The sequence below is a fragment of the Leuciscus leuciscus genome (assembly GCF_965113295.1).
Source record: "Leuciscus leuciscus genome assembly, chromosome: 1".
In the NCBI taxonomy this organism is placed as follows: domain Eukaryota; kingdom Metazoa; phylum Chordata; class Actinopteri; order Cypriniformes; family Leuciscidae; genus Leuciscus; species Leuciscus leuciscus.
The window spans coordinates 5207222-5224794 of NC_138725.1; the positions used below are offsets into that span (position 1 = coordinate 5207222).

General features: G+C 40.4%; 3 protein-coding genes across 9 annotated transcripts in view; 2 read left to right on the forward strand and 1 right to left on the reverse strand.

Moving 5' to 3' along the window:
• The window catches only part of LOC309494422 (uncharacterized protein), a 251719-nt gene that overhangs the window by 141813 nt on the left and 92333 nt on the right, over positions 1-17573 (reverse strand). The gene's annotated exons all lie outside the window — the stretch shown is intronic.
• The window catches only part of LOC309494337 (uncharacterized protein), a 255507-nt gene that overhangs the window by 113078 nt on the left and 124856 nt on the right, over positions 1-17573 (forward strand). Inside the window, exon 3 of one of the 7 annotated variants that reach the window (XM_082163637.1) lies at positions 4973-4995. The exons of 4 other annotated variants lie outside the window; for them this stretch is intronic. In XM_082163637.1, the coding sequence (XP_082019763.1) occupies positions 4973-4995 (23 nt within the window). Of the gene's footprint in view, positions 1-1151; positions 1283-4972; positions 4996-11254; positions 11321-17573 lie in introns of those variants that run through there. 2 more of the 7 variants (XM_082163643.1, XM_082163647.1) reach the window with 2 other exon arrangements.
• On the forward strand, positions 5048-6025 carry LOC309506648 (uncharacterized protein; the record flags this gene model as incomplete). Its single annotated transcript, XM_082180550.1, has 1 exon — positions 5048-6025. One exon carries the CDS (start codon positions 5048-5050, stop codon positions 6023-6025), a length of 978 nt encoding a protein of 325 aa, XP_082036676.1.

The following is a 17573-nucleotide window of genomic DNA, read 5'->3' on the forward strand; positions in this document are numbered from 1 at the left end:
ATTAATTAAGTTTGACACAGGAAACGTCACATTTTCTTTATTTTTAAGAGTTTTATGATCATTGTCAGTTTCTGTACAATTATGTAACATGTTAATGATGGAATTACTTTATTGCAATTAATAGTTACTATAAAGTCAAACTATATTTAGATTCACATATTATAGTGTTGTAGTTATTTGCCTGAAGAGGTTCATAAAGAGAGGTTATTGAATTATTTTGTTGTATTATTGATGATTTATGTTATATTGTGAGATATCTTTCAATATAGCAGTTTTACAGGCTTTTATCATGTATCCTGACTCAAATAATGTGTTTCTAACAGCAAACACTCAGAATAAAGTGAGATGATCTGCTGATGGTCCTGAATGGCTTGTTGAATGAGTGTTGATAGTCTGAGGCTCATCAATATTAACAGATCTGCTGAAAACACTCTTTATTTCATGACAATAGTTCCTGTTTTCACCTCATTTATTATGCTGATGGCTTCAGATCTCCTGTAAATTGACACTTAAAGCTCATTTCATTGGTGTCAACAGACTGAGGGGAGTTGTTGCCTACTATATGTAGCTTTATGAAATTCTAGTATGGTAGTCTCAGCAAAAGTGAATAACGGAGGGATTTCTTTGTTCTGTAAGAAGGCACTGTCTCCTATTCTCTCTATTATGAACACAGTATAAGGGTCCTCCAGGCTACAAATGTACATGTGGTAGGATAGCCAGAAACTGACCATAAATGACCTTGTTATTCAATGTGTCATATTCATATATGATGTAAAGTATACACTATCTTATTGGTTAACTCGCTGTAACTCCTCTCATATTCTTGCTGTATCTTCTGAGACAAAGATGCTAATAAACTTGAGAGATATCTTTTCTCCCTCAGCGCTGGGTTTGGCATTGTTCATTCAATCTAACAGTAGCCTATGTTTATTTCTGTTTATGCTTTCAACTGTTTTTCTTACCATTATTTATATTTGGAAGAATTTAACTAAACCAACTCAGTAACTTATATATGTTTGATTTTGGCAGATCAACTCCTCCCATTGTAATTCATCATCAGTGAAGCTCCTCCCACAGTAACTCATCATCAGTGAAGCTCCTCCCACTGTAATTCCCCTATAAATGCTGTAAATTCCCATCAGCCACAAGTGAAGACGAGCATCAGAGCATCAGGAAGAGCTGAAATCGGCAAAGACTGAGTTTATTAAAGAGGACAGTGAGAACATGAGTGATCCAGAACCCTGCAGAATGAAACACACTGAAGATCCTGAAGAACAAAGAGGTTGGTGTTTATTCTTCATTCATTCATGATGCTGAAGAACATTCATGTTAGAAACATTCAAGCACTTCATCACATTTAGATAAACAGGTCAACTATGACATGGCTGCAAAAGTTTATTTTGTAACAAATGGTCAGTAAAGGGAGGTTTCATATTGTCAACATCAGGTCAAACTAAATTTAAATATTTTAACTGTTTTATTTTACAACATATGGTTTACAATTTGTAACAATGTTACCAGAATTTGTGCGTATTTTTACGAACATGTATAACAAATAATAATCATCCCAAAATGTAAATTTTACAATCTACTCGGCTTTACTGCAAACATTTGTGTTCTTTCTCGCAGTGAAATTCCCTTGATCTTGTGTTTCTTGTGTCCCACTTTCACATGTGTGTAAAGTCAATGGAAGGAGAAGTTTAGTGTGAACGGCCCTTAACACTATATATTTTTACATTAAGCACCAACACTTCAAAAGAAGTATATTTAAAACTAGATTTCTTAGTGGTTTTAAAAATATTACTATAAATTACAGCAACACCTCCCCCTTTGCCTTTCAGACGGGGTTCGTGTTTATAACTGTAATCTTGCGGGGTGGACTCATTTAAAGTAATGTAATCGCTTGGTTTTAGCCAGGTTTCTGTAAAACACAGCACATCTATCAGGGATGCAAACGGCGCCTCCAGCTTTTTTGTTTCGGCGCCTCCAGCTTTTTTCACGTCACTTTGGGTGACTTGGGTCTGAGAGGGTCTACTTATAATTTCAAAAGTCATCTGAAGCCATTCCATAGCTTAATGTGAGGGACAGAAGTCTATTTACATCATTAAATTAAAGTTTACGGAAACTCGTTTTCCCTCCTCTGCGGCTGTCAATCATTCTCCATTCAGTATTCAAACAGCGCGCGCGCCTCGTCCGGTTGGATGCACGGTAAAACTCTCTCCAATATGATATATTCACATTATAGTGCTTGATCTGTAGATAAAAGGCTGTGGATTTGCATAAAATAACTTTATTTTGTGTATTTGTATTGTATGTTTGTTGCTGTTTTTAAACGACTCGCTACCGTGTGCCTGTTAGATCACACACATCACAAGGACTATGAATCGGCATCAAACGCACAATAACTGGAATTTAAAACTGTGAAGAAACAAATGATCAATAAACTGTTATACACTAGGATTTGTGCGCTCGACATTTCTTCGCTTTGTGCCGTGAACTTTGAGCACATCATTCTGCACCCGCGATGCGCATACGCGCTTTTTGCGCTCTGTTTTGAAGTGTTTCATATTACCGATATCATGGTTTTGCGCACTGAAAGAAAATTAAAAGCCTATATTTTTTATACCTAACCTTCACAATACATTTAAAAAAAGCATAATTTAATTGTAGATTATTTCTGTGTAGTGTAGGCTATATAAATATATACACTTCTGAATTCTTGACATTCATAAATATAAAATTGTGAAATGTATGATTGCCTGATTGAATTTTATAAGAGTACTAATAGTAATTTGTTTTTATTAACATGTTTAGATTTTATAAAATTACTGTGCAGATTTTTTCAAGAATTACTTTTTGCTGCTGATTTATACACTCACTAAGTTTAATAAAAATACACAATACATTTATGTAATATTTAAAGGTGTTAACTGTAATCTTACACTGCAAAATAACTTACAAAGGATTAAATTCATCACAATTATGTAAGTATCTGGATATTTACCACGGGGCGAGGGCTTCGATAACCTCTCTCTTTTTTGACCATACATGTGTTTGCATCCCTGATTATTATCTGAAATCATAACGAGTGATTTTGGAGTAAGGGATCGAATATTCAGCAACCCAAGCTTTAGCATTTGCTCATCTGTATTATACCTGTTTTTTATTGGTTGAACATCAATTAAATTTTTAACCTTTGGTGGGTTTGGACGTTTTTTGGATTTCCAAATTCGGGGAACAGACACAGTCTCTATATGAAGATATCTAGGTGAAAGAGGCTCTATGTGATGGGATTTATCTGACCTTGGTGACGCGAGGCCGCTAGCAGACGGTCAGTTAAGCCAGTCTGTCTGCTTCCTGACCTGGTGCCCAATTTGTCATTTTTTATCTCTAAGACTATGTATATTACTAGAGAGAAGAGCAGCACCATCCCAGGACAGATGTATACCATCTCTTTTCAACAGGTCAGGTCTGCCCCAAAAACTTTTCCAATTGTCTGTGAATTCTATATTATCAAGCGGACACAACTTCGACAGCCAATCTCATGACTCATGACAATCTCATGACTCCGGTGAACAGGAAGGGGGCCAGAGCAAATTACAGTGCCTGACATCATACTTGCGAGTTCACACACCTCTTTAATATATATTTTGGTGATCTCCGACTGGCGGAGTCGAACATCATTAGTGCCGACGTGAATAATGATCTTAGAGAATTTACGATTAGCATTAGCCAGCACTTTTAAATTTGCTTTGATGTCAGGCGCTCTGGCTCCCGGCAAACATGTGACTATGATGGCTGGTGTCTCAATTTTCACGTTCCGTCTGATCGAATCACCAATTATTAGGCCACAATCAACAGAATTCACAGTGGGTGTTTCACTGAGCGGGGAGAATCTGTTTTTTAATAACAGGACAAGACATTACTCACCGTGTTTGTTTACTGATTCTTACTCACCTGGGGCCTCATTTATAAAACTTTGCGTAGGATTTGCGTCAGAAGTGGCGTACGGATGAAACATAGGACGTGCGTACGCACAGAAATATTCGGATTTATAAAACCGTGCGCACGCACATCCTACGCAGTTTTTCCTTAATAAATCACAATCAATTCTAAATGTAGCGCAGCTTTTGTGGCTTCATGTCACGCCCATAGTTGCCCATAAATGTTCCGTGAAACGCCCACAAGTTAATATTCATCGATTGCGAAATCATGGCAAACACAGAGAGGAAAACCAAGAGCGTAAGATCAGCCATTGTGCGTCATTAGGCATTGTGATGGCATCATGGCATTTTATTACCATCCATTTGACTGCATCTGACAAGCTACAGATGTGTTATGAGGATGAATTGAACTTTTTATGAACTCAAAGGCGCAGGCGCGCAAGAGAAAATAACAATAAATAACTGAGCGCATGGGTGGCGCGTTAACAGGCTAGCAAATAACAAGTGTGCTGTGCTAATAATAACGGAAGCTAGCGATGTCAGGTTAATCTGAGATATGTTAGGTAAGCTGTATTTAGTAGTATAAATAACTTGACCCACTGAACTGGTAAATCGAAGGTTGCTGGTTCGATCCCAGCAGTCACCACCAGTGTGTCCTTGAGCAAGACACTTTACTTCACGTTGCTCCAGGGGGATTGTCCCTGTAATAAGTGCACTGTAAGTCGCTTTGGATAAAAGCGTCTGCCAAATGCATAAATGTAAATGTAAATTATGGTTCAAAACAGAGAGAATTACGAGGCTATACAGAGCTTATAGCACTGAAGCAAACAAACTCACAGCAGGCAGCGAGGCAGACAGGAGCAATCCTTTCAAGTGTATTTTACAATAAGAGTTTTACTGTCGTTTCAGACCCGATGGAAGAGAGCGAGGAGAGTGAAGAACTGAGTGAAGTGGAGGAGGAACATCATCTCCAACCTGGAGGAAAACCTTTGAGTCGCTTAAAAACTAAACAGACATTTTTAAAGAAAAGAAGAGCCAAGAAATCTTTTACCTGCACTCAGTGTGGAAAGAGTCTCACAACCAAACATAGTCTTGAATGTCACATGAGGATCCACACCGGAGAGAAGCCGTTCACCTGCACTCAGTGTGGAAAGAGTTTCACAAACAAACGACGTCTTGAGATTCACATGAGGATCCACACGGGAGAGAAGCCGTTCTCATGTGATCAGTGTGAAAAGAGATTCTCAGACAAACAAGATCTTAAGATTCACATGAGAGTTCATACAGGAGAGAAGCCACATGAATGCAATCAATGTGGGAATAGTTTCAGTCAATCATCATCCCTTAAGAAACACATGAGGATCCACACCGGCGAGAAGCCGTTCACATGTGATCAGTGTGGGAATAGTTTCAGTCAATCTTCACACCTTAATGTTCATATGATGATCCACACCGGAGTGAAGCCGTTCACATGTGATCAGTGTGGAAAAACATTTCTTAGTGCATCACACCTGAAGAGACACCTGACAGTTCATATGAAGGAGAAGCCGCATTCATGTTCTGTGTGTGGAAAGAGTTTTTCACTGCTGTCTAATTTACATAAACATGAGAAAACTCACACTGGTGTAAGAGAGTACATGTGCTTTGAGTGTGAGAAGACTTTTGCTACAAGGATACATTTAAAACAGCACGACAGAATTCACACTGGAGAAAAACCTTACAAGTGTTCACACTGTGACAAGAGATTCAGTATGTCATCACATCTGAAAAGACATGAGAGGATCCACACTGGAGAGAAACCTTACAAGTGTTCACACTGTGACAAGAGTTTCAAAGACTTAACAGGTCTGAGATCACATGAGAGGATCCACACTGGAGAAAAACCTTACAAGTGTTCACACTGTGACAAGAGATTCAGTCACTCATCATCTCTGAGATCACATGAGAGGATCCACACTGGAGAGAAGCTGCACACGTGTGATCAGTGTGGAAACAGTTTCTCTTTTAAAAGTGACCTGAAGCGACACATGAAGATCCACGCAGTGGAGAAACCACATCAACACAGTCTGAGATCACGGTAAGTATGCTACATGCTTTCCTGTAGCTCAGTGGTAAGAGCATTGCGTTAACAACGCAAGGTTGTGGGTTTGATCCCAGGGGATTGCACATACCTATGTATAAATGTAAAGGATAATGCAATGTAAGTCGCTTTGGATAAAAGCGTCTGCCAAATGCATAAATGTAAAGGTTCCAGTTGTGTTTCCACTTGAGCCTGGTACGACACGGCACAATTACAAACCGTTCTCGGCCCTGAACTCTCAGCACGCTTGGCTAACCGTGCCTAACCGTGATGGTTGAATGTGTTTACTAGTGGTGGAAATTTGGATTCTTTCCAGAGATTCGTTCATTTTCAGTTCGTTCACCAAAATGATTTGTACATTGATTTGTTCAGTGACAATTTCTTCATATTACATAAATACGCCAGCAGGGGGCGAAAAATAGTCTCTTATGTGTTGTCTTAAGTCCACGATAGTATTTACTTGTAAAAAAAAAAAATATTTGGCTTTATTAAAAAATGAGTGATTATAATCAAGGTACTGAAATGCTATTGGCCGACACTACACAAATGAGACCTAACCAATACTGGCCATTTTTTTTTTTTTTTTTACAGTGAAGGGGGTGGATTGAAATCCACTGCTGCTTCAATGTATATGTAATGAGTGATTATAATCAAGGTATTAATCAATGTTTTTCCTTCTAAATATCACATGGGTTGAATTACTTCTCTGGAGATTTTACTTTGTTATGGAAGTTACCAGTGTGATTACTGAAATGTTTCATGTATTTTTCAATGTATGTATTTGATATCTGAATGCAGTAACAGTGCTTGCCTATTTATCCCGGCTTCCAGAAATGATATAAGGACTGGTTTTATGTTTGAGAAAGGTCTTCAACGTGTTAAAACATTTCTCAGTTAAAGCCTTATTTTACATTTAGACTAAAGTGTCCAATATCCTTGAGAAAAAGAACTTGTTATCTTGATGTTTTGGGACGAGACTCCTGTTTATAGTTAGAGCCTGGCCAAATCCAACATTGGAAAAGCTGTGTGTCGGTGTGTGTGTTAGTCTTCTTGGTTACAGGTTAAGGAACCACTGGCATTGTTGGAGATTGACTGAGTTGTTGTTCGGGACATGCTGGCACCCAGCAACCCAAATCTGCGACCTGGAAGGTCACGACGTGCCTGACTTCAGGGTCCGAGTGTCAGATGCATAATCTATGGAGATATGCTTCAGTCTATCTGTATATGTGTGGATAATGACTATGTTTATCTATTTCTTAGCCAATCAGAATCATTCAACCTGTACGCAATGACATAGCTTAGACCTTGGAAATGGTATAACCAGAGGTGGGACAAAGTCATTGTTATGCAAGTCACAAGTAAGTCTCAAGTCTTTGCCCTCGAGTCCCGAGTCAAGTCGAGTCAAAGATGAGGCAAGTCCCGAGTCAAGTCAAAAGTCAAAGCCAACAAGTCTCAAGTCGAGTCCAAAGTCCTACCATTTTAGTTTCGAGTCATTTCAAGTCCTCTTAGCACAGAAATAAAATGTATACAAATCATGTGTCTGTAAGATTTGTATTTATTTAAACCTCTTTTTATACAATGACATTAATCAAATACAGTAAAAAACTAAATTTAATTTACACAAAAAATTATTGTATTTCAACAGCATATTGCACTAGAACAATGCACAGCAGCTTCAGTCCTGTATTGTATTGACCTCATATTGCAAAACAGTTTAACTTTCAAATAGACATGGGTCATTTTAGCCTAAACTTAAGGCTAACTTAAACAAAACTTAAGCCTTAACATGTCATCAATTAAATCCTCACTCCTCAAAATTATGACTTCTGAAAAACTGGACCAACCTGATAATATGAGAGAGAGAGAGAGAGAGAGAGAGAGAGAGAGAGAGAGAGAGAGAGAGAGAGAGAGAGAGAGAAAGAGAGAGAGGTGGACAGGTGATGAGCAGAGAGTGAGTGTGTGTGCGCATGCGTGCTGTGAACAGGTGGAGGGAGGCCCCTATACTGCATTGCATTTGCAAAAGATCAAATTGGCCAAAAGTCTGTCAGTCATTTGTGCGCGATGGGGACGCAGAATGATGCCACCATGGCTGAAAACTCGCTCCACTGGAGCACTAGAAGCAGGCACTGCCAAGACTCGGATGGCTACTTGAAAGAGTGAAGGAAGAGTCTTACTGTTCAGTGCCCAGAACAAAAGGGCATTCTGTCCTTCTGCCATGTCAATGTAGTGACTTAGCTGTACTGCTGGTGGGGTCCCAACATTCCTTTTCTGCCTCTTATGGATGCAGCAAACAGCCCTTCTCCTTCCATGTCCTCTAGTTCTTCTTCAGCAGGCACCGGCACAGGCACAGGTTGCTCCGTCTCTGCAGCATCTTGCAGGATCAATTCTAAAAAAACATGTCACAAAAGTAGAAACAAAAGAGCCCTTATTACCATTACTGATGTTGATGATACTGTGCAAGACTGAAAATTGTTATTATTGTTAAAGTCAGATTAATTTCACATTGGATCCTAGATCAGATCAAGATCAAATTATTTTACGTTGCATTTAAGTTGCATTGCAAGTCAATAATATTTACCTTTAACTCGTTGTGCCACCTCTGCCTTGATGTCACGGTTGACCAGCACATGGGGCTCAATCCACAGCAGACAAAAGGCTGGATCCAAGGCAGCTGCTTTCAGATAGACTGTGTCTGAAAAGGGGGCAGTGATCCCTTCTTGAGACTGGGCCATCTTCACATTAATGAAGATCCCAAGAAATCTTTTTTTCAGGGATGCCTGCAGACCTCTGACCAGGCCGCTCAGGAAACGAACTTGAGGCTTCAGCTTCTCAAGATGGTGATTGAGGGACAAGACGGATGGAACAACTGCACTGATTGTAATGACTTTCTCCCCCTGTGTCAAATCAGTTGCTTCTCCGAACGGTTTCAAAATGTCCACCAACTCCTTCAGCAGATTCCACTCTCGTGGTGTGAATGACAGTTCTTTATGCCCGGCCTCCTCAAGAACTGCGCAGAGCTTTTGCTGATCACAATGAAGGACTGCTTTCACCTGCCGCAGTGTGGAATTCCACCTCGTGCTCACTGCAGCAGGGATGCCTCTGTGCTCCCCAAATTCACCATCGAAGAGGTCTTTAAACGTTGTGCTTGTGTGGAGCAGGGAGCTAAGTTTTGATAACTTGGAGAGAGAAGGACATGCCACTTTTGTTTCTTTCAAACCGTCTCCCACAACCAGCTGCAATGTGTGTGCAAAACACTGAAGGCGCTGTTTCTTTGCCATAGCAGCATCGACGGTTTGCTGGTCTTCTAGGGTTAAGTCATGCCATAGCTCAGGATCATCAAGATTATCTCCAGCATCATCATCTTCCTCCTGTTCGCTGGGGAAGCAGACCGTAAATGCCTTGCGCATGTTAGCAGCATTGTCACTAATGATATAGTCCAATTTAGCTTTGATGTTGTATTCATCACATATTGCCTCAAATTGGTCACAGATGCACTCCGCTGTGTGAGAGCCTTTGAAGCGGTTGCAGGCCAAGAGATTAGTCTTTAGCTGTACCCTCTCTGCATCTCTCTCCATCCAGTGCACAGTGACACCAAGGAATCCCCTCATCTTTCGATCAGACCAAATGTCCACAGTGACTGAAACATGGTCAGTGTTGCTCAATTGAGTTTTTAACTTTGAACGTCTCTCCTCAGCAAGGCTCTCTGTTTTTGTGGTCAGCGTTCGGCGACAGACTGGGGTATACTTGCTGTCCAGCACAGCCAGAAAGTGACGAAAGCTCTTATTTTCCACAATTGACAGAGGAAAATTGCAGTCAATAATCAAGTCAGACAGTATCGCATTGGAGATGGCCTTCTGCTGTGGGTGGCTCATGCTGTAACGCCCTACACGAGTGTCCAGGAATTGTGAGATTGAAGGCTGTTGTGGTTCATCTACGATGCTTTTGTTCATCTGGTATTCTTCATACCTGTAACAGAGAAGAATATGAAACAGATGTCAGAAAATCCCTTATAGCCACACATGTTGTATTTGAAACTATTCTTTACTCATTTCAATGTTGTTGTGTTAATATTTATTGTCTATTGTACACTATGGTATACGATAATACATTTCAGTTTCAGTGTATGCAATATTAGGAATATTTTCACTGCTTCAAAAAAAGTCATAAGAAAGCCCTTTCCCTCAAGAAACTGAAGTCATATGCTTTATAGCAGTGGTTTTCAAAGTGGGGACGGGGACCCCTGGGTGCCGCAAGGGGGTGCTAGAGGGGCCATGGTAAGTTGGCATGAAAAGTATAGCAAAACAAAATAATTGAATAAATTAAATAACTAAAGTAAACCAAATTAAACCAAATTAAACCAAAAAATAAGCTACACAATATTCCCATTAGTTAATATTATTATTCAAATTAGTTAACACAAACGAAGTAAAAACGATTGAGCCTATTTTGCCGACGTTTTGCACTGGGTGGGGGCGGGGCAAACTTCACGCAGTGATTGACAGGGCGGAACGGGCACATGATCGGCTCAGAATGCATTTTCAAATTGCACATTACATTTTGCTACATTCATTGTGGGACACTTAATGGAAATGCAATCGCAAGTGTCTTACCTGTGAGTGTAAATGCAATTAAGAAAAAAATAACATTTAAATTACAATTTTGTTACAGTTTTTGCTTGAACATGTTAAACATATCTAATAATTTTTGTAATACATTTTAATTTTAATTTTGCAACTTATAAAGCGTTAAAATTATTATTCAATTTACATATTAAAACTAGTGTATGAAATGGCAAATGTAAATTATATAATTTAATTTTCATTTTCATTTTGCACCACACATTGCACAAATGTATGGGAAAATTCAAATTTAAATACAGAAATGCATTGCCATTTTGCATAATACATTTCAAATTGAATATTGCTACACATAAGCTTCCATACAGTTCAGCTTAGTTGTGATTAACCAAAATTACATAAACGACCTCAATGAGGCAGCACACAAGCAACTCTGAAACTGAATAATTGAAAGAGTAAAACTGGAAGGCCTGTTTTTGTCTTATGTGTGTTGGAGAGACTGAGATATACATTTGTGTTTATCCGTCTAGCAGCAAGGTAGAAATGGTACTTTAAAATGGACGTTGACTAGCCTGACGTCGTCATACTCAATTCTAGTCAGAATGTGAGTCTGATACTTCTCCATTGAGCTTTGATTATGGGGCGTGTTTCAACCGAACCAGGAAAAAAAATTCCTCTGCACTCAATTGGATAGACCTACAACCAATCAGAGCAACCGAGTAAGTGACGTATGTTTTTCATTCATGTTTCCGATCGCGGTTCTCTGTTCCTCTTTTAAAATTAATGCGCTGTCGATATCTTCTATAACAGACGCGATGGCGGAATCTACACATGATGTTTTATAAACAAATTTCAGGAGGAGCACATTCAAATAATCAATCCAATCAACCGTCTATCAGCATGAGAGGAAAGCATATATTTATTCACTCGGTCAACTCACCTAACATGACAGTTTTCAGCATCCCTGCACTCACTCTTGGCTTGTTCTTCCACAGCCAGGAATACGGGGGGAGTACTTTGGGTTCGGGCCGAATACCGAGCCCGAAGCCTCTCCTCAGACAGCACGCCAAATATGCATTTATTCTATCTGACTTATTTGTAAGCGTGAACTCGTGAAATCTCAATTCTTCAGCGGCAGTCATTTGAATTCAACCCAAGCGCTCGTTGATGACGTGGATGATGACGTTACCGTTGCTTATCTGTCCATCATCGTATAAAGCCCGCCCTGACAATTTGATTGGTCCGAACAATTTTTGTTCGGGCATAATAGCTCCTCAACGGAGCGAGTCCAGACCGAACTTCCCGACCAAAAAATATTGTGGGCGGGGTTCGGGCTGGCACCCAGGCTAGACGTTGACATGATGTTGGTGAGGTTTTCCATCTGAGTGTGTTACACTCATGTGTAAGGGTTTAAAAATTCCTATTTTTGTTAGCATGAACCAGCAAGGGAGACGTGCGTTTACTGTCTCGTTGATACAGTAAATATGCAGCAGCTATAGTAAGTTATGGTACATCCGATAAGGTGCTTAGCATTCATTCAAAACTTACCTTTCTTTGTGCAACTTCAGGTGTCGAACAAAGTTGGACGTTGTGGCAGCTCCATCTGTAATCTTCGACCCGCATGTTTTGAAAATTGCAACTCGTTTTTTGCCGACTACCTCGTAATTTTTATAGCCAAATGAAACTATCTTTGGTATCATTTTGCCAACTGGCGCGTTGTTGCTTGTTGCGCTTCAGTGGTTGTCTTGCAATGTGCCTGCTTAGGTGCTGTCGAATCAAAACAACGTGGGACTACAGTGATTGGATGTCGTGCAGGCAGCGCGCGCGCTCTCTGCATGCATACATTTTTTTTTCACAGATGCAGATAGCCTACACTGAGAGCGGCGCGGCCGTGTGAAATTTTTTTCCCCGGTTTTCATAGGAAGTAGCAAGTCTTCTCGAGTCAAAAGGCGCAAGTCCAAGTGAAGTCACGAGTCATTGATGTTAAAGTCCAAGTCGAGTTGCAAGTCTTTGTACATTTTGTCGAGTCGAGTCTGAAGTCAGCAAATTCAGACTCGACTCGAGTCTGCCAAGTCAAGTCACATGACTCGAGTCCACACCTCTGCGTATAACTGCTGTGATCTTTGTAACTGTAAGCGGGGCGGCCTACAAACTCCTGTGTGAGTCTTGAAGCTGAACTTCTGCTGATGAAACTGCAAACTATCTTCAGTAAAACTTTTCTTCAATTTTTTATAATTCTGACTCCGGGTCTTCTTTCAAACATCTGGTCCTTGGGTCCTAAACTGTTAACCCCTAACAACGTGAAGGACTATAATGCATTAAGATCTCGTTCAAGTACTGCTTAGGAGCTAAACCATTTAGTGCTTTGTAAGTAATCAGCAATATTAAAAAATGTATATGATGTTTAATAGTGAGCCAATGCAGTTGACAGAACTGGGCTAATATGGTCATACTTCCTGGTTCTAGTAAGAACTCGAGCTGCTGCGTTTTGGACCAGCTGTAGTTGTGGTGAAATAACAGGAGGATGCAAGATGCAAGTAAAACTCAGTTTATTATAAATAGTCAGATGTAGACACAGGTCGGGGACAAACACTCAGGTGGCGATGAAGCAGGGACGAGATGGCGATCCGGTGGTGGTGCGGTGATCTGCGTGCTCGAGTGACAAACCAGGAACCGTGGAACATCCAGACGACACGAAGAAACTGACGAAATCCAGACGAAGAACTTTTGCAGACGAGGCACAGGAACAGGACACACACGAGGAACAACCACAACGATCTGACAACATGAGAGGGAAATTACTGGGCATATAAAGGGAACTGGGATTGATGACAACTGGAGATACTAATCAACACAACGAGTAACCACGCCCACACAATTACACTCACACAGACACATCAGCATGAGACAGCCGATTCATGAACCGTGACAGTAGTTTGTCTATTAAGTGTGCAGGGCAACCACCCAGTAGAGCATTACAATAATCTAGCCTTGAGGTCATGAACGCATGAACTAATTGTTCCGCATTTGTCAATGAGAGCATATGGCGTAATTTAGATATATATTTTTTAAATGGAAAAATGCGGTTTTACAAATACTAGACACGTGACTTTCAAATGAAAGATTGGTATCAAAGAGCACACCCAGGTTCCTAACCGACGACGAAGACTTAACAGAGCAGCCATCAAGTGTTAGACAGTATTCTAGATTATTACGTGAGGAAGTTTTTTGTCCAATACTTAGAATCTCTGTTTTTTCAGAATTTAGAAGCAGGAAATTACTAGTCATCCAATTTTTTATATCATCTATGCATTCCGTTAATTTTGTGAATTGGTAAGTTTTGTTAGGTTTTGAATAAATATAGAGCTGAGTATCATCAGCATAACAGTGAAAGCTAATTCCATGTTTCCTAATGATATCTCCTAATGGTAGCATGTACAGAGTGAACAGCAACGGTCCTAGTACTGAGCCTTGTGGTACGCCATACTGAACTTGTGATCGATAAGACATCTCTTCATTTACTGCTACAAACTGAAGTATGATTTAAACCATGCTAATGCAATTCTACTAATGCCAACATCATTTTCGAGTCTATTTAAAGGGCACCTATTATGCAAAATTCACTTTTACATGGTGTTTGAACATAAATGTGTGTTGGCAGTGTGTGAGCAAAACCAACCTGGAATGATAAAAATCCACCCAGTTTTTTTTACAGTCTCAATAAATCATAAGCACTGTCTCAAAATGAGCTGTTCTCAGATTATATGCAGTGTGACGTAGAATTGCACAGGCCCCTCCCACGACTGTTGATTGACACTGCAGTTTGAGCATAGACCCGCCCTGAGTGAGCTGGACACAGAGTCCTCCATTGTTTTCGACGCTTCGACGGATTGCCGCTGTAGACAAGAATGTCTCCTAAGCGATTGAGGTATTTTGTTGGATGTAAGAATGAACATAGCAGTCTTCATTTACTCTCGTTGTTACTCGAGGATGGATCTGTACTGTTCGTGATCCAGCTTACGGTCTCTGGAGGAGCGACAGGACTAACGTCACTACCAAAATATGTGATCACCATGCATGTATATTTTTGAATTTTTAAGAGAATAATGTTTATGCGTGGTTATTGAAAATAATAAACTATTAAAAATGTATTCATGTTTAGACTTTATGTTCTCTTAGCCAATCAGAAGTCAACGATGATGTATGTCCTTGGAAAAGGTATAATTGGTGTGAGATTTTGTGTAAGGTAGAGTTAGCTTGCAACCTCCTCGTGAGACTTTGACGCTGGCTCTACCAATTTAACTGCAAATTATTCTTCAGTAAATTTTTACTTATTTGATTGAACTTCACGACTCCTGGCGCCTCATTTATAAACGTTGCATACGCACAAAAGAAGGCATTCGCCGCTCTCTACGCAATAATTGGTATTTATAAAAAGCAAACTTGATGGGAAAATGTGCGGTCCTTCACGCAAGGTCTGACCCAGGCGTACGCATAAAAACGGGTGAAATGAGAAATGGCGACACCGTCGGCAGATGGAAGAAACACGTGAGTGTGTGAAACTGTAGACCATTGTGTAAAAGAAATGGCAATACTGCCTCTCACAAATAACATGAAGATTTCACAAAGCAAGTCTTACAATTAACAGCCGACACGAACACCTGTTTGATCGATCTGCAGTGTAAAACAAACAAAAGCAAACGAAGATTACAACAGAAATGCAAATTAACACATATTTGCAAAAAGAAAAGTGAAATATGTTCTACAATAATATTGGCATGTTATGCAATTCATCCTCATAACACATCTGTAGCTTGTCAAATGGATGGTAATAAAATGCCATGATGCCATCACAATGCGTAATGACGTGAGTGAAGTTACGTTTCTTGGTTTTCCTCTGTGTTTGCCATGATTTCGCAATCGATGAATATTAACTTTTTATGGGCAACTATGGGCGTGACATGAAGCCGCAAAAGCTGCGCTACATTTAGAATTGATTGTGATTTATTAAGGGAAAACTGCGTAGGATGTGCGTGCGCACGGTTTTATAAATCCGAATATTTCTGTGCGTACGCACGTCCTTTGTTTCATCTGTACGCCACTTTTGACGCAAATCCTACGCAAAGTTTTATAAATGAGGCCCCTGGTCTTCTTTCATCATATCTGGTCCTGGGTCTGATAACTGTACCCCCTTACACTAGAGACAAAGATGAATTAATGATATTAAGAAGAGGTTCTAAGACCTCTGGGAGCATCTCTTTCAGTAGCTTAGTCGGAATAGGGTCTAACATACATGTTGTCGATTTAGATGAATTAACGAGTTTGCAAAATTCTTCCTCTCCTATAGCAACGAATGAATAAAATTTTTCCTCAGGGAGACTAAAATGCACTGCCTGATGCGATACTGTAGTAGATGGTTGCATAGTTATAATTTTGTCCCTGATATTATCAATCTTACAAGTGAAGAAGTTCACAAAGTCATTACTGCTGTGTTGCTTGGAAACTTCTGGGTTTGAAGCTTTCTTTTTCGTTAGTTTAGCCACTGTTTCAAATAAATACCTGGGATTATGTTTATTTTCTTCTAATAGGTTAGAAATACTCAACCCAGGGTTTGGGTAGAAAAAATAACACAAGATTTGAATGTAGTGATGGGAAAAACCAAGTTTTTATTATTCACTGTTTTGAAACATTGAAAAAACGCCACACGCTGGTCAGAATAGTGTAAATGGGGGGCGCTGTTGAGCTGACGATGGAGTGAGACGTGTTTGTTTGAGCTCCCGTCGAACTTCTTTTTCATTTTAAATTAATAAGCGCACAGTACATTAAAACATCGACTAATCTGCTCTAAAAGCATTTTCGAAGCCGAGAGAAAGTCTACATTTGAGTGAATGGCGACGAATCTGCGTAAATTTCAATATACTGGAGCAGCGAACACAAGGCCTAGCACTGCAGGAAGTCATACTGCTACTAACACAGCGGCAAGAGCATCTCCACCACAGCTACGATCAGATAACGCTAAACCAGAGATGGACGTCAAGTCCCTGAAGTCGGAGATTCTTCTCTCGCTGAAAACTGAAATTTCGGCGGTGATAAAATCAGAAATGAAAAACGCACTTGCCGACGACTTCGACTTCCTTAAAAATGAGCTGCAGGCATTAAAAGCAGAAGTTAAAAATAGCACGGCGGCAATTCACTCTGAGATCGACCAAGTAAAAACCACAGTCCGAGACATGGAGACCGGATTGTCAGCATGGTCAGACGAGGTGGTGACCTTGCAGACCACGGTGAACACCCTGAAGACGGAGGTGGCGGAGCTCCGAGACAAATGCGAGGATCTGGAGGGAAGAGCGCGGCGGTGTAACATCAGAATACTGGGGGTGCCTGAGACGCCTGGTTCAAACTCCACGACATCGGTCTCAAAGTTGCTGCGAGAGGCGCTGCAGTTGGACAAGGATGTGCTCATCGATCGCTCACACAGAAGTCTGGCTCCGAGAAAACCCGGCGGGAAACCACGAGCGATAGTAGCCAAACTCCACTATTTCCAAGACTGTGTTGAGGTACTGAACCGGGCGCGCACCCGTGCTCCACTTCGGTACAACGGAGAGTCAATTGCTATCTTCCCCGATTATACTACAAGAGTCGCCAAAGCCAGAGCCGCGTTCACCGAGGTCAGAAAGCTGCTCCACAATCGCCAGAATGTCCGGTTTGGTATACTATTCCCAGCCCGTCTCCGTGTCACACACAATGGGGAAGAAAAAGAATTCACCGATGCAGAGAAAGCGATGACCTACGTGAGAAACCACATCATTCCCGCAGAGGAGCGTGAGTGAGACTGTTTTTGCGTTTTCAACTATTCTGACAGTACTTTATCCGTTTTCATCCGTGGAAAGGCAGCTAAATTAGCTGCACCCAGTGAACTTATGTCACTGTTGTTAGACTGTTACAGTTTCACCAGCTTATGCTGTTAACATT